This window comes from Canis lupus, chromosome 2 (assembly GCF_048164855.1).
Source record: "Canis lupus baileyi chromosome 2, mCanLup2.hap1, whole genome shotgun sequence".
Lineage (NCBI taxonomy): Eukaryota > Metazoa > Chordata > Mammalia > Carnivora > Canidae > Canis > Canis lupus.
This window is the reverse complement of record NC_132839.1, coordinates 85,684,464-85,706,174: the sequence shown is the minus strand read 5'-3', so window position 1 is coordinate 85,706,174 and position 21,711 is coordinate 85,684,464. Positions and strand designations below refer to the sequence as shown.

Genomic DNA, 21,711 nt, shown 5'->3' with positions numbered 1-21,711 from the left:
CCAACTCCAACCCCACAACTCCCCACCCCCATCATTAGCTCTCCCCCGTGGCCTAGAGATGTGTCCCAATTCTTAGGTTCTCAAAGTAACATTAACATACCTATTACGTAATTACCCTACAAGTCCCAGCCTTGGGATTTTAATTCACCGATGGTAATGAAAGAGAAAGTGACCCAGTCGGCCTAGCATAAGACGGGCTATAGGAGAGGTCAGAAGAGCCCACAGATATATAGCTACAGATATTCTAGTTATATCTATAACTGAGTGTGCCCTGAGGAAGGCTACATAATTTCTCTGGGCCACAGCTTCCTTAGCTCTTAAAAGGGGGAGTAGGAATCCTCTTCAAGGGCATGGGAGGATCAAATGGGATCATGTACCAGAAGTCCTTGGATTAAGTTGGTTTGCAGTCATTTCAACTATGATTTTTATCTTAAAACAAGATCAGTCCTAAAACAAGATCAGTCCACTTCTGAAATGAAGCTGGATGGTAAATCAACTGACATAATGATGACTATTCCCTGATATTCTGTGGAGTTTATTATTTATTTGCCTGCACGCTAATATTTATATCAGCGACTAAGACAAAAATTATCATGTCATTGAATAGTTACATTTTAATTTTTTTCTGCCCTTTTTTTTTTGGTTAACAGCTTTATTGGGACATACTTCACATACCATATAATTTGCCCATTGAGGTTTACAGTCAATGGATTTTAGTATATTCAGAGCTGTGCAATCATCACCACGATTTTAGAACATTTTCATCCCTCCAGAAGAGTCAGTCCTTCACCCATTAGCAGTCACTCCCCTCCCCCGCCCCATATTCCCTAGCCCCAGGCAACTATTAACCTACTTTTTTTTTTTTTTTTTTAAAGATTTTATTTATTTATTCATGATAGTCACACAGAGAGAGACAGAGAGGCAGAGACACAGGCAGAGGGAGAAGCAGGCTCCATGCTGGGAGCCCGATGTGGGATTCGATCCCGGGTCTCCAGGATCGCGCCCCGGGCCAAAGGCAGGCGCCAAACCGCTGCGCCACCCAGGGATCCCTTAACCTACTTTCTATCCCTACAGATTTATTTATTCTGGATATTTCATATAAACAGAATCATACAAATATGGGATCTTTTTGTGACTCACTTCTTTCATATAGTGTATTTTCAAGATTTATCCATGCTGTAACAAGTATTAGTACTTTTTTTTTTTAAGGTTTTATTTATTTATTCATGAGAGACAGAGAGAGACAGAGACACAGGCAGAGGGAGAAGCAGGCTCCCTCAGGGGAGCCCGATGAGGGACTTGATCCCAGGACCCGGGGATCATGATCTGAGCCCAAGGCAGACACTCAGCCACTGAGCCACCCAGGTGCCCCAGTACTTCATTTCTTTTTGTGGCCTAGTATTATTCTGTTTTATAGATATGGTACATTTTATTTAACCACTCATCAGTTGATGGCCATTTGGGTTGTTTCTACTTTTTGGCTATTATGAATAATGATGCCATGCATATTCATGTACAAGTTTTTATGTGGACATATGTTCTCTGTTCTCTTGGGTATCCACATAGGAATGGGGTTGCTGGGTTTACCTTTAGCCATTCGAAGAACTGGCAGACTGTTTTTCAATGTGGCTTCATCATTTTATATTTCCATCACATTAATGTGTGAAAGTTCTGATTTTGTACCTCCTTGCCAACATTTGTCATTATCTGTCTTTTTGGTTACTGCCATCCTAGTGGGTGTGAAATGGTATTACATTGTGGTTTTGATGTGCATTTCCTGAATGGCTAATGATATTGAATAGTTTTCCAAGGGCTTGTTGATGGTTTACATATCTTGTAGAGACATGTCTATTTGAATTGTTTGCCTGTATTTAAACTGGGTTGTAGTTTTTATTTTCAGTTTAAGAACTGTTTACATATGTGTATACGTTTATATACTCTGAATACTACTAGATCCTTGTCAGATACATGATTTGCAAATATTTTGGGGTGTCTTTCTCACTTTCTTGAGAGTGTCCCTTTGAAGCATAAAAGTTTAGTTTTGATGAAATCCAATTATCTGTTTATTGTTCTTTTGTTGCTTATACTTTTGTTGTCATATCTAAGAAACCATTGCTAGTACAAGGTCATGCATATTTACCTCAATGCTTTTTTCTATGAGTTTTACAGTTTTAGTTATTACATTTAGATCTCTGATCCATTTTAAGGCCACTTATAAATATGTATGAAGCTTAGGCCCAATTTCAGTCTTTTGCTTGTGGATATCTAGCTGTCCCAGCACCATTTGTTGAAGACTATTTCTTCCCCATTACATTGCTTTTGTTTTTGCTTTTGGTTGTGAGATTTTATTTATTTATTCATAAGAGACACACAAAGAGAGGCAGAGACATAGGCAGAGGGAGAAGCAGGCTCCATGCTGGGAGCCCAATGCGGGACTCACCCCAGGACCCCCGGATCACACTCTTGAGCCCAAGGCAGATGCTCAACCACGGAGCCACCCTGGCATCCCCCCATTACATTGTTTTGAGACTTTCGTTGGAAAGTTAATTGACCATAAATATGAGGGCTTATATCTGCTCTCATTCTATGCCATTGATTTGCATACCTACTTTTTTCCAGTACCACATAGTTTTGATTACCATAGTTTTGTAGTAGTTTTGAAAAGAGGAAGTGTAAATCTTCCAACTTTGTCTTTCTTCAAGATTGTTTTAGTTATTCTGGTTCCCTTGAATTTCCATATGAATTGCAGGAACAGTTTGTCATTTCTGCAACATGGACAGCTGGGATTTTGATTGTTACTATGTTGACTCTACAGATCGATCTGGGAGTATTGCCATCTTAATAATCTTTCTTTCAATCCATGAACATGAGATGCCTTTCCAGTTATTTAGATCTTTTAAAATTTCTTTCAACAATGTTTTGTAGCTTTCAGAGTATAAGAACTGAACCTTTTTTTAATCAAATTTATTCCTAAGTATTTTATTCTTTTTGATGCTATGGTAAATGGAATTGTTTTCTTTATTCTTGGCTTGTCCATTGCAACTATATAGAAATATAATGGATTTTTGTATCCATTGTATCCTTGTATCCTACAACCTTGCTAAACTTGTGTATCTAGAATACACTTTTTTTTTTAAAGATTTTATTTATTTATTTATACATGAGAGACACAGAGAGAGAGTCAGAGACATAGGTAGAGGGAGAAGCTGGCTCCATGCAGTCCTGATGCAGGACTTGAATCGGGGACTCTGGGATCACATCCTGAGCCAAAGGTAGACATTCAACCACTGAGCCACCCAGGTGTCACTTTAACACTTTTTTAGTGGAGTCCTTAGAATGTTCTATAAGATTATGTATTGTGCAAATAGGAATAGTTTTACTCTTTTCTTTCTTTTGGATTTTATTTATTTATTTGAGGGAGAGACTGAGAGCATGAGTGAAGGGAGGGGAGAAGGTGAGGGAGAGAGACAAGCAGACTCCCTGCTGAGTCTAATGTGGGGCTTGATCCCAGAACCCTGAGATTATGATCTGAGCCAAAGTCAGATGCCTACTGGATTGAGCCATGCTGGTACCCAATTTTGCTCCTTTCCAATCTGGATGCCTTTTATTTAATTTTCTTGCCAAATTATCTGATTAGAACCTCCAGTACAATGTTGAATAAAAGTGGTAAGAGTGGAAATCTTTGCCTTCTTCCTGATGTTAGTGGAAAAACAACAGTCTTTTACCTTTAAATATGATATTGTTCTGAATTTTTCATAGATGCCCTGTCTCATGTTGAACAAATTTCCTTCTATTCCTAGTTTGTTTGGTGTTCATTAGTACAGATCTTCCTTGATTTATGATGGGGTTACATCCAGATAAATCCAACGTAAGTTGAAAATATCATAAGCTGAAAATGCATGTAATACACCTAACACAGCAAACATTACAGCTCAGCCTAGCCTACTACCTTAACCATGCTCAGTATATTTACATTTAGCCTATAGATGGGCAAAATCATCTAACACAAAGTCTACTTATAATAGTGTATTGAATAGCTCATGTAATTTATTGAATACCATAAGAAAAGTGAAAAACAGAATGATTGTATGGGAATAGAGTGGTTGTAAGTGTATCAGTTGTTTACCCCTGTGATGGCGTGGCTGATTGTGAGCTGCATCTTGCTCCCACTGCCCAGCATCATGAGAGAGTATCATACCACCTATTGCTAGCCTGGGAAAAGATCAAAATTGAAAATTTGAAGTATGGGTTATACTGAATGCATATTATTTTCACAGCATCATAAAGTCAATAACTTGTAAGTCGAACCATTGTAAGGTAAGGGCCATTTGTATTTTGTTGAGGATTTTGTGTCTATATTTATCAGTTTGCAGTGTTCCTCTCTTGTGGTATCTTTGGTGAATTATTTTTAAAAATAATAATCATACCAAAAAATCTCCAAGGGAGTTAGGTCTTCTCCCTCCCTTGGCTACCCACCCTTTAGCCATTCACTAGTTCATAAAAACAGCTATTCAAAAATAAATCTTTTTGAATTCATTACCAATTATATTCTTGGAAATAAGTTATTAAAATTATAATCAGTTACTGAGTATTTGACATAAGATATTAGACTCTATTAGGTTGTAATAATAAAATCATTTAAATTTCCATAGTAAAAACAAACAAACAAACAACTCACTGACAATCAGAAACTCCATCTCTAGAGGTATAATTTGTGTAAGTCATGCTCTCTGAACCTCACCTGTAAAAACAGGAATAAAGGGGGGACCTGGATGGCTCAGTAAGTTAAGCATCCAACTCTTGATTTCAGCTCAGGTCATGATCTCGGGGTGGAGACATCAAGCCCCCTGTTGGGCTCTGCCCTGGGCATGGAGCCTACTTGGGATTTTCTCTCTCCCTCTGTCGCTCCCAACTCTCTTTCTCTCTCTCTTTTCCTCCCTCTTAAAACAAACAAACAAACAATCACACAAGGAATAAAATCCCCTCCCTGCTACTTTGTCCTGAGGACTGATTGAGATATTTGTGAGAAGGCTTGGGATAGTGTAGATTCAATTATATTTACTGTGGACTGACAAACTGTATATCACAGTATCCCTTTAAATAGAAAGCTGCTTGCCTGCATGTTAGATTGGCACACAGCTTTTCAAAAACCCTCTATGGCATAAAACTAAATACTTCTGTATGTAATATATTTTTCAGAAGTTATCTTTCAGTTCTTAAGTCCTTTTTTTGCCTAGATTCTTTGATTTGTTGCCTATTTCGGAAACTTGGAAAGTACCATGCAAATACAGATATAGCTTTGCTAAGTTAAAAATAAAATAGTGTTTGCTGGTGAAGGAAAATATGATGCTATGTAGGTAAAACTGTGTGATGAAAATCAGATTCGCATTTCATAAGAACATTTCTGGAGGACCTTAGACTTGAAAAGAAAGAGCCAAATGCTTCTCCCAGATGATAGTTTATAACTCGCACTGAAGTCAAGAGTAATTCTGAGGGTAGACTTTAAGCCAAGTGTTTGGAAAGCTGGGAGAAAAAAAGAAAAAACGAAGCATGCATAAATTTCCAAATCTTTCCAAAGTACTTAGATGGGAGGCAATTTGTAGTTAAGATCTTGAGAAATGTTTTTTCCACTAGTGGGATATTCATAATACCTTAATATATTTTAGCCTCCACAGGATGCTAATCATGAACCATTTAAGTAGCAAAAACTATATAGACAACAGTACTATTTATAATATCTAACATGGAGTATTTTTCAAAATTTCTACCTAGTTTTTAAATTTAATTTTATTTATTTATTCATGAGAGACATAGAGAGACAGAGAGAGGCAGAGACACAGGCAGAGGAAGAAGCAGGCTCCATGCAGGAAGCCCAATGTGGGACTCGATCTTGGGTCTCTAGGAACACACCCTGGGCCAAAGGCAGCACTAAACTGCTGAGCCACCCGGGCTGCCCTCTATTTAGTTTTTAAAAAACACATGTTGATGTTTGTTTATTTATGAATTTATTATAAGGAAAAAATAACTTTATTTTTACATTTTATTTAAACTCAACTTGCCAACATAGAGTATAACACCCAGGGCTCATCTCATCAAGTGCCTTCCTTAATAACCATCACCCAGTTACCCCATCGCCCCCACCTCGCCTTCCACAACCCTTTGTTTCCCAGAGTTAGGAGTCTCTCATGGTTTGTCTTCCTCTCTAATTTTTCCCTATTTATATATTTTTAAAGCAAACTCTATACCCAACATGGGGCTCAATCTCATGACCCCAAGATGAAGAGTTGTACACTCTACCAACCGAGCCAGCCAGATGCCCCTAACATGAAGTCTTTAAAGATGCCTTTAGATACAGTTTTTCTAAATGCCTTTTACAAACTAAATACAACATTGTGAGATTGAGGTGAAACTTTTCAAACATACCTCTTGCATGAAACTAAGCCCATACTCAATATTTATTACTAGCCTAATAATTTGAAATTATCTTAGATAACCTTTTTCCTGCAGTAATTTCACAAGATGTCTTCTTAAAATTCCTACATGTTGACATAAATAAAAGTTTTTAAATTAGTTAAAATTAAAATATGTACATCCTGATATAATGGCAATTATTAAAGTGACAATGTACAACTTTGATTACGAAGTTCCAGGGGATTCGTGGTTAATCAACTGTTTTTGACACAGTTAGGTATTTCACAAGACAGGAATTGCTATCTCTCACTATTTGTCACTGCTTGAATAGACTGGTTCCGAAGTTGATCTTAGTCTATTTTGGACAAGGGTGCTAGCCACAAAGGTCATAATCTATCAGTTGATGCTTATCATTACACTATCTATGACACAAAGTAACACAGATGCAAACAGTACAACCTTTCTGGTAGGCTTTCTCCGAAAAACTGATAAAGGCCATCTGTGCCCAAGGTTAATAGTAACACAGGCCAGGGGAGAAAATGTGGGGATCTTTTTCTATCCTCTTGATTTCCTATATCACCATAGCCAGATTTTTATGAAAAAAATGTACCCCCCCCAAAAAAAAATACAATGAATTTATTGAGAGACAATTCTTTCCATTTAATCATCTACATAATTTTCTAGTTTCATCTTTGCAACAGATCTCTAAAGGAGTTAGTATTAGTCCCTCTAATAGAAAAACAAAACAAAACAAAACTCAGCTGAGCATCAGTATGAGTGACAGAATTTTTTTTAAGATTTTATTTATTTATTAATGAGAGACACAGAGAGAGAGAGAGAGAGGCAGAGACACAGGCAGAGGGAGAAGCAGGCTCCATGCAGGGAGCCCGACGTGGGACTCAATCCCAGGTCTCCAGGATCAGGCCCTGGGCTGAAGGCAGCGTTAAACTGCTGAGCCACCCGGGCTGCCCCTTCTAAAGAGGTAACATTTACAGAGTACCTACTGCATACACTGTTATTTTGTGTAATGTCTGAACCAATTCTTAATTTGTGCCTGAGAAATAGGTTTTACATTCCCCACTAGCAGGTGAGGAAAAATGAGCTTGCCCACAGTTGGCCTTCTGACTTGTAGTGGAGGGAGGACGCAGTGGTAGAGCTAGTCCAGTGCTCTTTCCTTCACATCCCAGCTGTTTTTAAACTATGGGTGTTCAACACTGGCTCAGCACAGAACCCAAACCCACTGCAATATCTGATACATGACAAAGGGGAAAGTTTAGGAAATCAAAATTTATATATATATTCCCTTGTAAACAAATAACTGGTATGTTGTGATGCATGTGGCATTGTCTTTTTATTTTTTTGCACAGTGCTGTCATTTTTTGTAAAACTGGCTTTATCTTGTTTTTACCATAAAAAGAACAAGGCATATCAATCACACATGGAAACGTTTTCTTCCAATTACATTAGCTATGAAAACTTTTGACAAATTATTAGATTTGTACACACCAAATGTGCATTTGATTCCATTCACGTTCCACATCAGTAGAGTGAACGGCCCGTTCTTTTTCTTACTTCACCTTCTTGAACTGCTGCACATGTTAGCAAGTTATGTGAAGCTTTGGAGCTGCAAAGAAAAAAAAAGAGAGAGAAAAAAAATCAAATTTCCAGGGCTAAAGAATCCTGTGCAAATCAAACACAATGGGAAAGAAAAGAGTGAATATTTATTTTTGTTACTCAAGTTCTCCTGAAGCCCACTCCATGAGTCATTTTCAGGGTTCTCTTTATTTCTTTTAATCCTTCTTTTCCTTCTAGAATTACATAGCCTGATGGAATCCTTGACACTCTTTCAGTCTCCTGTACATTTTGTTAACCTTGATGAACATGTAGTAGAAAACTATGGGGATGCTGTTAGTAAAGAAGTGGGGGGGGGGTATAAAGAGGAATGAAAACCACAAGTTAAGAAATTTCTCTAGAGTGGGGCGCCTGGGTGGCTCAGGTGGTTAAGCACCTACTTTCATATCAGGTCGTGATTCCAGGGTCCTGGGATGGAGCCCCCAAAGTGGGACGTCTGCTTCTTCCTCTCTTCCTCTGTCCCTACCCCCACTTGTGCTTTCTCTCAAATAAATAATTTTTTTTTAAGAAGGAAATTTCTCTGGAGTAAAGTTCTTAATTTTTTTTCTTATTTTTTACTTAAATTCAGTTTAGTTAACATATACTTTATTATTAGTTTCAGGGGTAGAATTTAGTGATTTGTCAGTCTTACATAATACCCAGGGTTCATTACATCATGTGTCCTCCTTAATGCCCATCACCCAGTTACCCCATCCCCCTACCCATCTCCCCTCCAGTGATCCTCAGTTTGTTTCCTAGTTATGAGTCTCTCTTATGGTTTGCCTCCCTCTCTGTTTTCACCTTATTTTATTTTTTAAGATTTATTTATTTATTCATGAGAGACACACAGAGACAGGCAGAGACACAGGCAGAGGGAGAAGCAGGCTCCCTACAGGGAGCCCTATGCAGGACTCATTCCAGGGCCCCAGGATCACACCCTGAGCCAAAGGCAGATGCTCAACCACTGAGCCACCCAAGCATCTCTTATTTTATTTTTCCTTCCCTTCCTCTATGTTCATCTGTTTGGTTTCTTAAATTCCACATACAAATGGAATCCTATGGTATTTTCTTTCTCTGAAAAAGTTCCTAATTTCTAATATGATTTGTCAGTAAAGCTTTCTTAGGCACACAGCTACCTCACAATCCAATCACACCAAATGCTGCTTTACAGCCTGAGAGGCTCTCATTGGCCATCTACACCAAGTTTCCCAACCTTTTCTGACATGAGCACCTCTTAAAATGGAATAACAATAATAGCGGTAGTGCCATTTCTGAGTGGGATAGGATAAAGAAGTGAATTCACACCAATCTGGATAAAATGACCAGTACATTCAGCAATTTAAACACTGATTTTGGAAGTGTTAAAGATATTTCACATGCTTTGCAAGAATTTTCATTAGGTGAATGCAACTTATGGATTTATTGAATAAAAATAACAATGATAAAAAAATAACAATGATCAAAACTAACACTGCCACAGCAAATATGTGACAGGTATCATTCTGTGTGATTTAGACATCAGCAACACTTTGAAGCCTCATGACATAATGAACGTCTTCAGTCCTCATGACAACCCTGTGAATTAAGTGCTATCATCTCCAATTCGTAGGAGCAAAAACTCAGGCATTAGCAATAGGCAGTCACTTGTCTAAGGGCTCAGAGGCAGAACCTATGCAACGTGGTGCTAGAGCCCACGTTCTTCATCATGAGGCTGCCTGGCAAAATGTTCAATGTTTTACTGTGTCTCATCAATACAAGATGGTGTCACTTAATCTTTGAATAAAAGCAATGTTGAGGGGCACCTGGGTGGCTCAGTGGTTGAACATCTGTCTTTGGCTCAGGTCCTGATCCCAGAGTCCTGGGATCTAGTCCCACATCAGGCTCCCCTCAGGAGTCTATTTCTCCCTCTGCCTATGTCTCTGCCTCTCTGTCTGTGTCTCTCATGAATAAATAAAAATTTTTTAAAAAGTTATTTAAAAAAGCAATGTTGAAATGTGTCATTGAGTTTATTTTTTATTAAAAATTCTTTTTTTTTTTTTTTTTTTTTTTTACAGATTTTATTTGACAGAGAGAGCACAAGCAGGGGGAGGTACACTCAGAGGCAGAGGGAGAAGCAGACTCCCCGCTGAGCAGGGAGCCCAACGTGGGGCTGGATCCTAGTACTCTGGGATCATAACCTGAGCCAAAGGTTGCCCTGTGCCACCGAGTTTAAACCACCACAGCAAAGCATGCCCCCTTCATGAATGTGCTTATCTTATTGCCACTAACTGCTTCACATGCTCCTTGGATATACACTCAAGGGCTCTGAACCTCATTTCCTTTAATATTTAAATGTTTTGTTTATTGTTTTTATTTTTATTATTATTATTTTTTAATGTTGACACTTGTATAGCAGCAATCTGTATATATTTTTTTAATTTTTATTTATTTATGATAGTCACACAGAGAGAGAGAGAGAGAGAAAGAGGCAGAGACACAGGCAGAGGGAGAAGCAGGCTCCATGCACCGGGAGCCCGACGTGGGATTCGATCCCGGGTCTCCAGGATCACGCCCTGGGCCAAAGGCAGGCGCTAAACCGCTGCACCACCCAGGGATCCCTGTTTATTGTTTTTAAAAAGAAACTACAGGCCATTACTCCCTTTAATGTTAAACTCTTGAAGAAAGATTAGGTCTAATCCCTATGACAAAGATTCTCCAAGTTTGGCTCATGGACAATTCGCATCAGAATCCCTGACCAGCCTGCCAGGAATGCCTGTTCCTAAGCTTCCGCCCTGATTTTCCCCTCTAGAGTCTTAAGGAGTGGGACCCAGGAGATGCTGACGCCAAGGTTTGAGGACCTTTCTCCAGACCCTTCTTGTGACTCTGCTTAGAATGCCTACCCGCTGCTTCTACATGCACCAAACCCCCACCTGGAGTTCCCCTGAGTACAAGATACTCTTTCACACCTCAGAGCCTGAACATGTTGTTTCCTGTGCTTCTCATGCTTCTTCCTCCTCTGATCGTCTTCTAACCTCCCCCTCTATTAAGAGTCAGTTCAATAATCATCTCTGTAAGGCTTCCTCGGGTCCATCAATCAAGAGTTAGGTACTTCTTCCACTAGACTCCATTGCCATTAAACTCCCACATCTATCCTAGAATTACACTGCGCTCCGTTAGCCAGGGAGTCCCCTGAAGTCTCTGCATTATCTACCTTTTTAAACCACCAAAGATCATGTCTGACGTGAAGTGGTAGGGACTCTAAACTTGCTGTGTGGATGGACTTGCTGGTGAGTTCAGTGTTGCCCAAAGACTGGAATACTGACAGTTTTGCAGTTAATTCTACTGAGATGGTAGGTCAAGTACATAATGTCTGTTAGAAAATAATTTTCTAGGGCACCTCGGTGGCTTAGTTGGTGTAGCCTTAGGCTCGGGTCATGATCCCAGGGTCCTGGGATTGAGCCCTGTTGTCAGGCTCCCTACTCAGCAGGGAGCCTGCTTCTCCCTCTCTTCCCTGCTCACTTTCTTGCTATCTGTCATTATTTTTTTCTCTCTCTCTCTCAAATAAAATCTTTTTATAAAAAAGAAAATAATTTTCTAGCAAATAGTACAACGGGAATAATTTTATATGGTAAATTTTTTTTTCTGGCACATTTATTCTTTTTTTCTTTTCTATGTTTTGTATTTTGAATGGGCAATACTTGCATTAGATACAAAAATTCAAAGTATCCAAGACAGCTGACTGGGAGATAAGTCACCCCCTCACTACATCCTCCAACCACTGAGTCCTTTACAGTTTCTATTGTGTCCTTCCAAAGCCATTTTAGATACATATAGGCAAATAAGTATGTATTTATCTAATGCTACTTTGTATCTTGCTTTTTAAACTTTGTGATTTTTTTCACATAAGTACATAAAAAGCACCTCATTAATAGATGCATACTATTCAATTCTGTGAATCTATCATGATTTTTAAATTAAGTATTTAATTTTAATTCCAGTAGAGTTAATACAGTGTTATATTTGTTTCAGGTATGATTTTTAAAAAATATTTTATTACTTTTTAAATAAATTTATTTATTTATTTATGAGAGACACACAAAGAGAGGCAGAGCCATAGGCAGAGGGAGAAGCAGGCTCCCTACCAGAAGCCTGATAAGGGACTCGATCCCAGGACCCCAGGATCACAACCTGAGCCAAAGGCAGACGCTCAACCACTGAGCCACTCAGGGACCCCATGAGTTTTTTTCTAAATAAGACACCTCTTGATTGACATTTACATTGTTACCAGTATTCTCTACCATCAATGATGCTACAATATATAGGTAATTTCATACATGTGTGAGTATATCTGTAGGATAGATTTCTAGAAATGGAGTTGTAGGATTAACGGGTAGTGACAAGTTTTGCAAAACTGGTTTCATAAAGATTATACCCATTTTCACTCCCATTAGAATATATGTGAATACTTGTTTCTTGACATCTGGCCAATAGTATTTTCTTTCTTGAGGTTCTAAAATGAATAAAGGAAACCCTTCAAATAAGTGTAGTTTCATCTACTGGTCTAACCCAGGAGCAAGATTTTTTTTTTTTCCAGAAAGTCAACACAGATGATTGCTCTATAGGATCTCTTCTCCTCCCCGAGCAGGCTGGCACTGGGGCACTCATTGTTGGTCTAATACCCATACTTTTGAACCCTAGAAGGCTTTGTGTGTCTTCAGAATAATTTCTCCCTTGCTGTGGAAGACATCCTGTTCATTCTATACTTACTGAGCACCTATCATGTACCAGGCATTGTTCTAGTGGCTTAGTTTTGAACAATAAATAAAATAGACAAAAGTCCCGGTGATCATTAAGATTACATTATGGGGCAGCCCGGGTGGCTCAGTGGTTTAGCGCCGCCTTTAACTCAGGGCCTGATCCTGGAGACCTGGGATCTAGTTCTGCGTGGGGCTCCCTGCATGGAGCCTGCTTCTCCCTCTGCCTGTGTCTCTGCTCTTCTCTCTGTGTGTCTCTCATGAATAAATAAACAAAATTAAAAAAAAATTACATTATGATGGGAGGAGGCAGAGAGTAAACACAATACACAGGTATGATATGTGGTATATTAATTTATAAGTGCCTTGGGAAAAATAGAGAAGGAGGGAATAGGGAGCATGAAGAGTCACTTTTGTGGAGAGTGGTTAGGAAAGGTCTCAGGTGACTTTTTTTTTTTTAAGATTTTATTTATTTATTCATGAGAGACACAGAAAGAGAGAGAGGCAGAGACACAGGCAGAGGGAGAAACAGGCTCCATGCAGGAAGCCTGATGTGGGACTCGATCCTGGGACTCCAGAATCATGCCCTGGGCCAAAGGCAGGCACAAAACTGCTGAGCCACCCAGGGATCCCTCAGGTGACATTTAAGCAAAAATCTGAAAGCAGTGAAAGAACGAGCAAGGTAAAAAGCAAGGAAAGAGCAAAAGAAGTTGGTAGTGTGTCTGGTTTGTCCTGGAACAGCAAGATAGCCTGCTAGCTAGAGCTTAGCGAGCAAGAGGAAGAGGAAGAGGGGAGGTCAGGAGGTCAGGGAATTTGAGTAGCAGGTCAGATTGTGCAAGTCCTTATAGTGAAATGGGAAAACCATGGCGAGTTCTAGAGGGTTGTTCTGAGTGCTCCACTGAGAATAGACTGAAAGAGGGCAAGAATGGAAGAAGGGAAAACCAGTTAGGAGACTTTCTGAAGAGGAGGTGAGAAAGGAGGTGGGTCACACCGGGTTGGTAGCCATGGAGGTGTGGAAATGTTGGGACTGTGGGTCTATTTTGAAGGAATGGCTGGCAGGATTTGGTTAGACTGGATACTGGATGTGAGAGGAAAAGGAGGCAAGAAGGACTCCAAGATCCTTGGCTTAAAGAAGTAGAAGGATGGAGCTGTCTTTTACTGGAGTTGGAAAAGAAAGCGGGCAGAGCATGTTTTAGGGCGAAGAGGAATTGTGATTTGGCTTGTGGTCACCATGGCTTTCTGTGGCTGGGGTTCTCAGATGGCCTTGGTTCCAAACTAAGTTAATGGCCTAGACTAGAGCATCACTGAAATAAATGCCTTCTTGGGCTGAAGACTCTAAGGAATCTGCCCATGGGCACTGTCCTCCTTCTGGGCTACCCTGTTCCAAGTCAGACTTGCACAGGGAGCTATTATATTTAAATGCTCTTACATCTTCCCTTTTTCTGCGTGAAATACTTAATCAAAGGGATAGGCGAATGCACACACAGCATCACACATAACGAAAAACCTTGCAAACAAAAACAAAAACAACTTGATTTCTTGTCCGCTATGGAACAAGCGGAACATGAGATGAGCCTCCATCAGAGGATGATGAGGGTTTTTCCTCCTCCAAAAATCAAGGCTCCATTCAATCCCACATTTGCGGGTCTGTGGGATCACCAAACCCCCAGCTCCCAGACATCCCCAGGCTGGGCTGGTAAAGAAAAATACACCGGGGCAATCTGAACCGTGCCTGATTGAAGGACGCAGCCAGCCAGCAATTAATTCACTGGACTAACATATTCAAAAGAGGGCACTCGGCTTCAAAGAGTCGTTGCTAAAACGTCTGATGAAATAATACCCGCGATGGAATGAATATTTCTGCAAACGCGCAGAAGGGCGAGGTTGAGAGCAAAGCCGTAGTTTTAACGCTTACTGGTGGGAGGAAAGGAAAACAAAACACACAGGAACAGAAACTCAGATGCAGCAATGAATTTCCAAAGGCTGAGAAGAGGTGAGGGGAGAAGAGACTGTGAACCGAGTCCCTGAGAGGCAGGTGGACCCTGTGCCGGGCGACGAGGCAGAGCATCCACCTGCCTTTTTATTTATTTATTTATTTATTTTTCCCCCCGTATTCCACTCGCGATGCCAGCGGGTAGTTCAGAAAAAAAAAAACAACCCACTGCTTCAAGAGAGTGGCTCAGGAAATCCGAACTCGCCTCGAGGCAGGCCGAGGGGTGGCCGGACTAGGTGACTCAGAGGCATGACTCAAACCCGACACCGGGGGCCGCCAGCTCCGGGAGGCCGGGGGCGCGGCGTCAAACACATTTTAGGAAAGTACCAGGCTCGAGGAAGGCGACAGGAAGCCTCCCCGGGGGACCGGCCTGCGGCTCCCCCTGCCCCCGGGTCTGACCTCTTAACCATCTGCGCCGAGCGCGGTTTCTAATCTCCTGGCTTCCCCTTCTTCCCTTGCAGCCCGCCCACCCCGCCACCCAGTGTCACGCGGCGTGTGTGTGCTAGACGTCGTGCCCCTCGCAGCGGCCCCGCGCCCGCCCGCTCCCCGCCTCCGCGGCCGCCGCTGCCCCCTCCCGGCCCCGCCCCGCCCGGGCACGCGCGGCACGGACAGCGCCGGGAGCCGCGCTAGACAAACACCTGTCCCGCCCGGGCTCCGCGAGATTTGGGGGCGAAAGCCTAGGCAGCAGTGGGCGCGTTCTCGCGAGGTTTAGGAAATTTCCCACGGCCCGTGTTGTGTCTGAGTTGAGTAGTGGAAGGCGGTGGGAAGGAGGTGTAGCGTGAGACTGGGCTGCCCGCATTGCGCACATGCGCAGTGCCGCGCGCGTGTGCCGCGCCAATCCTGCAGCGCCTAGGGCAGGCCTCCGGCGGCGGATTCCAGTTCTCCGGGTTTTGGGGCTCCCTACGGGAGGGGCCGGTGCTCGAGCTGGGAAATCTCTAGGAATTGAAAGGGCAAGGCCGGCGGGGGTGGCGGGGGTGGCGGGGGTGGCGGAGGGGATGTGGCAGGTAGGAGGGGGCCGTCGGAGCTCGGGCCCTTCTTTCTATTAAATGCCCACACGGCAAGCCCGCCTGTGCTCCGGGGTTTCCGGGCGTGGGCCGGCTGGAGTGCGTCCCGGGCGGCGATCAGCCTCCTGGACGGTGCCAGGCCCCCGGGGCACCTGGGCAGGGTCTGTCCCCGTTGCACCCGGGCTCACACGCGGCCGCGCACGGCGAGGAGGCTCGGCCAGCGGGCAGCTCCCCGCCCCGGGGGCTCCTCGGGTGGGAGTGCGGCGTGGGGTTCGGGGGCTCGGTCCCGGCGCAGCCTCCACCTCGGGGCGCTCGGGCCTGCGCCTGCGAGGTGCACATCGGCGGCGGGGGGTGCCTCGCCAGAGGCCTCGGCCTGACCTCATTCCACGCCCGGGGAGGGGGAGGCGGGTCCCCGGAGGGTCGGCCCACGCTGCCCTGTCGCGCACGGGCACGGGCGGGGGCGCGGGGGGGGGGCGCGGGCCGTGCGGGGCGCGTCCCTCCCCGGCTCCGGGCGCCTCCGCGGCTCCGGCTTGTAACGCGGACATTAGCATAAGGGAGGCGTCCAATGAACGTCTGAATGAATGAAAAGGGCTGGGAACCGGAGTGAGCGGGAAGCCACTTGGAAAACACCCATTTGAGGAGGCGTCTCCTCCAGGCCTGTGAGACGCGGCCGGTTTTCCCAGGACCCCTCCTCCCTTCCCCTCGGCCCCGCCTCCTGACCCCTCCAGTCCCCGTCCCCGTCCCCGTCCCCGTCCCGGTCCCCGTCCCGGTCCCCGCCGTAATCCCCTCCGGTTTTCCTCAGTCTCCGCGTCCGTCCCTCAGGGCGCGTCCCAAAACCCGGATAACCGGAGCGCTCCCCATGGACCACACTGCGGGCTCGCCCGCGGAGGCGCCGCCTGCGCATGCTCCGTCGCTCGGGTAGGTTTCCAGGGAAGGCGGCGAGCAGGATCCCCTACTCCGCGGGCGGCGCGAGGCGTCCGACTCTTCGCGGCGGCGGCGGCGGCGGCGGCGGCGGAGGCGGCGGCGAGGGGAAGAGCCGCGCGGGGGCTGGGTGGCCTCGAGGAGTGAGGAGAAAGGGAAGGGGCGGGGGAGAGGGACCGGGGAAGGCGTCCGGGGGAATCTCGCGAGGGTTGGAGTTTTGGCGAGAGTTTGTGGAAGATGGCGCCTGTTGTGACAGGGTAAGTCTGGGGGAATCGGAGCGCTGGGAATCGGGGAAAGTTGCGGGCGTCTCGCAGCCCGCGGCGGGCGGCGCGTTCGGGGGCCGCGGCGCGCTCGGCGTCCGGGGCCGCGGGGGCGGCGGCGCGTGGCCGTGCGCTGCCCGCTTCGCTCCGCTCCGCGGTGGCCGTGGCCGTGGCCGGGGCTCCGGCTCCGGCTCGGGCTCGGGCGCGAGGGGCGGGCGGCGGCGGCGGCGGGTGCGGGCGCGGGTGCGGGCGAGAGTGCGGCGGGGCCCGCGGGCGCCGTGCGGGGCGCGCGCCTCCTGCGCCTCCTGCGCCTCCCGCGCCGCCCGCGCCTCCCGCGCCGCCCGCGCCGCCGCCTCCCGCCGCCCGGGGCCCGTCCTCCCGGCCTCCCGGCCCCGCGCAGCTTTGTTCCTGCGGGCGCTCGTCGCCTCCTCGCCCGGCCGCGGCCCCGGAGCCCCCGGCGCTTTGTCTCGCCCGCTGCCCCCCGCGACTCTCTACCCCCGGCCCTTTGTCTCGCCGCCTCGGGCGCTTTGTCCGCCCCCTCCCTCCCTCCCCTCCCTCGGCCGTCCTTCCTCCCGTGCCCCTTTGTTGTGCCCTGCCCAGCGCGCAGGCACGGCCCCTGCGTGTGCTCGTGCCCCTTCCCGGGCTCCGCGCTCACCTTGCGCCCGGCACCCGAGCGGCCCGAGCCTTTGTGTCCCCCACGCGGGGCCGGGTCGGCGGGGCAGCCCCCGCGCTCGCATCCCCGCCGACGGCTGAAGCGGCTCGGCCCCGGGGACTCCGTCCGTCCGTCGGTCGGTCGGTCCGTCCGCCCGCCCGCCCTCCCGCCCCTGCGCGCTGCAGCCCCACGGCGGTGGCGGCGGCGGCGGTGCCTGGGGTCTCAGCACCCGCGGGGACACCCCGCCCCCTCGGCGCCCCCATCTCGGGATCCCGTGTAACCCGCACACACGCGCGCACAGGCACCCCCGCCTCCCGGGATCGCAGCGTCTCCAGTTTGCTTCGTGGCCTCTCGGGCCCGCGGATGTTTTGCTTGGAAACAGCAGTAGCCCCGGAGGAGGACCTGGTCCCCGGGTCCCTCGGTCCCTGCCGCCGCCGCAGCCCCCGGCCTCCCCCCCCCCCCCCCCCCCCCGCTGTCGCAGCCTGGCGCTGGCGGACCCGGGGTGTCGCAGGCCGCTCGGGGGACGCGCGACCCGAGGGCTCGGTGCCAGCTGCTGCGCCGGGACGGGCGGCGCTCCACCGGGGGTGTCTCTGCTCCGTGAACTAGTCGTCGAGTGCTTTCTGATGTTGCAGACCTCTGCGTATTCCGGGGGCGAATTTCAGCCTCTCCTAGACCGTAGGTCTGGAGTTACTTCTTTTCTTTTCTTTTTTTTTTTCTTCCTAGTAACTCCTATAGGGTAAAAGGGAAGGCATCCTGATTGGGAGTTTTGATATGAATGTTTTACTTTTCTCTTAATCCTCAGATAGTTTGTAATTATGTGCTTTCGCCCTGTAGATTTGTGACAACCCTTCTGTCCCATCTTTGGAGTTGAAATGAGGAACACGCTTAAGAGTGCGGTTTCTGGTTGATGAATACTGCTCCTAGAATCTTTGTGGAATGCATTAATCAAATGCAATTAAAAGACATTTAAGTAATAGTCTTAAGTAAGGTAAAGTCACTTCTAATGTTAAAGGAGCTTTAAATTGTTCAGAGTGCTTATTGTCATGGTAATGTGAAAACTGGGAGCTGGGGAAGGGGTGGGCGGAGAGTGGTGTGGTGTGTTTAAGCAGCCTGAATATTCCGGTGCTGGGGATAAGAATTATTCGATGTTCCAGGTTTACTAGATGAAATGTTTTTTTTTGTTTGTTTGTTTGTTTTGTTTTTTTTTTAGGTTAAATGTGTCGTTTGGAAGTTGTTTTCTTCCCCCTTATTAATTGACCACTAACTTTAGAAGTTGTGTTGCCCAGAGAATCCTTTGGAGTGTCATTTCTTTATAAACTAAAGTTCCACCTAAAGTGGTACTAGTGGAGGATATACAAAATTTAATGTGAGGAACGTTGTCAAAGCATTTTTTTTTTTTTGAAGCCTGTGATGAGACTTAGTAGTTTGAATTTTAATTAGTGGAAAATCATGTTTCATAATTGATAAGTGAGGGTTTTGTGAAAAATTGCAGTCTGGGTTCCGTGAGTGGATTTTACCAGTAACCGTCTGTCTCCATACTTGTTCTTCATGCATAATCATTCCTTTGAAGGTGAAATCTTGAGTATGCTTTTTCTGACTCTCGACAAAGTGTAAATACGGGGTAATAATGGTAGGTATTTTGTTCTGACTTGTACGTGTAGGAATGATCACACAAACATCATAAAAGCAACTTTTACAAACTGAGTTGTGTTTTTTATTTCTAATTTGAATAAGACCTGTATTTCGTGATCGTATAAAACATCGCCTTCACTAAGTTCTGTCAAACAGCAGCAATCTTACAAATATGTGGGAAGAGTTGAGCTTGGGACACTTTCATTCTGATTATTGACTACTAAAGCTTTAAATTTATTATCCATGCATATTGCAGCTGGGTCTGCAAGTGTGTTTTCAGGAAAAAAAAAAAACAGCTCACTTGTAGGATCTTCAGATCTATTCTAATATATGCTTTGTAAGATTTTAAGCAATTAGGTTTTTAAAAAGTTACCTGTTGTCCAATAACAGATTTTTATCCATGTCTTTTTAAAAAGATAAGATAAAAAAAATGGTTTGAGGGGGAAAGCCACTCTTGCCAGCTGTACCTCATTAAATAATCTTTGACATGCTGGGTCGATAAGGCATTACTAGAGTGGGGGAAATGGTGTGTTTGAAAGTTCTTACAAATCTTAATTCTAGGATTGGGTCATTTTAAAAAATAAAGTTTAAAAACCTAGGATGTGGCTTTAAAACATTTTTTGCTTCCTCCTAATACTAAATTTCATGTTATTTCAACTAGGGGCAGTATTTTCTCATGGATTGACTAAAAGTTGTTATTCTTGGCATCTGGCTTTATGATTATTTCCAAGTTACTCTACTTCCCCTGGGCCAATTTCCTAACTATGTAGTAAAATGGGAATTGTAATAACTTGCCACATCTGCACAGGATTGCTGTGCCTTAGGATTTACAGAGAGCATCCTTGGATGAAAGGTGTGGTTAAAGTCTAGGAACTGTTACTGAAATAAGCTGATGTGAAGTAGGTCATATTTTATAGGAAGTCAAGTAGGAGGTTATGAACAAAGTTCTTGGCAAGTCACAGTGGTGATAGTGGGATGAAAAAAATGAAAATATGTATTATAGTTGGGTAATAAAACCAATACATTTTTTTTTCCCCTATAAGCTTAGAGGGAGAGGGATAAGTCAAATTACAGGGTGGTGTGTTTGTTGTATAAGAGATTGAAAATCTGTCAAACTCATGTAATAACACATTGTAAAATTATGGGATACTTTCCGTCTATTGATTTGTTTTCTGCATATGGTGATTTTTAAGTTTTTATGCATGTGGGTTACTATGTTTTAAAAATGGTGGCACAAGATGTTTTCATTAGACTCTAGGCTAAATTTGTTATTAGTAATGACTGTTATCAATATCCCTTATAGTTTTTAATGCTTCTCATTTGCTCTAAAGAATATTTTCTAACAACCAGGACCGTGATTTCAGTGTTGGCCCTTGATCTAGGAAAAGCGTTTTATATTTAGGAGGTGCTCTGAACAAATGAAACCTGTTGCTTCTCTGTTCCTGGTAGATGATACCATGTCCCAGCTAAGTTCCACAAGCTGAGTTTCTGGATTCCTCTCAACACTAACCCTTCACGTTTAGATACTAAGAGCTGAAAATTTTCCCTCCTGAAAAATCTAGAGTCTGTGTCCTTCACCCCTAGTGCCACAATTCATGTTCTCATCATTTCTCATATGGATTAGTATAAACATTGGCAGCTTTTTTCTGTTAGTAGACTCACCTCCTTTATCCTGATTCCACACAGTCTAAGGAGCAAATCTGATCACTTCACTTCTTAGTTTAAAAACCTTTCAATGGCTCCCCCTAGCAGCCTTCATTAAAGAGGCAATGGAGTAGAGAGTTTATGACTTCACATTTCAGATTTAATCCGGACTGGGTACCAATTCTGTCTCTGCCATTTAAAACCTCTTAACATTGACAACTCTTGCCTTTTCCATCAATTGCAAGGTAATTATTCTGAGCTCAGTGGGTTGTTGTGAGGATTGAATGCAAGAAAACACTTAGTAGGATACCTGGCATGTAGCAGGTGCTCAAAAAACATTAGCTAGCTTGGCATATAGGGTCCTCTATGACTGTTTCATTTACTTTTTCTCTAGCTGAACTGTATGCCTTAGTTTCCCTTCATATTCAGTGCTCCAGCTATGTTAGAGAATCTGTAGTTCCCTGGATGGGTGTAGCAGTTTAATGCCTCCCAGTACATGAAAAGTGCTGGTATTGGGTTATTTTTCAAGACTTAGGTCTGAGGGGGGTTATCTGGATGACTCAGTGGTTGAGCACCTGTCTTTGGCTCAGGTTGTGATCCCAGAGTCCTGGGGGTGTGTCCCGAATCAGGTTCCCCATGGGAAGCCTACTTCATTCACTCTCTGCCTGTCTCTGCCTCTCTCTGTGTTTCTCATGGATAAATAAATAAAATCTTAAACAAACAAACAAACAAACAAAACAAAAAAACAAAGACTTAGGTCTGAGGATATTCTGAAATCCACCAGGCTGGGTTCAGTGCCGCTTGCATGTGTTCTTACAGGACTCAGGATAATTCTCTTGGGAGTTGTAAT

At 44.7% G+C, this 21,711-nt stretch overlaps 1 protein-coding gene across 9 annotated transcripts in view; it reads left to right on the top strand.

The window, feature by feature from the left end:
* RBPJ (recombination signal binding protein for immunoglobulin kappa J region) overlaps positions 1-21,711 on the top strand; it is a 225,513-nt gene that overhangs the window by 103,128 nt on the left and 100,674 nt on the right. For 2 of the 9 annotated variants that reach the window (XM_072808614.1, XM_072808591.1), the window contains exons 1-2: positions 16,792-16,930; positions 18,420-18,573. The exons of 2 other annotated variants lie outside the window; for them this stretch is intronic. Coding sequence is in view for 2 of the 7 variants with exons in the window: in XM_072808572.1 (XP_072664673.1) it covers positions 16,612-16,670 (59 nt within the window). In the remaining 5 variants the exon portion in view is untranslated. Of the gene's footprint in view, positions 1-16,461; positions 16,931-18,419; positions 18,574-21,711 lie in introns of those variants that run through there. 5 more of the 9 variants (XM_072808609.1, XM_072808572.1, XM_072808584.1 and 2 more) reach the window with 5 other exon arrangements.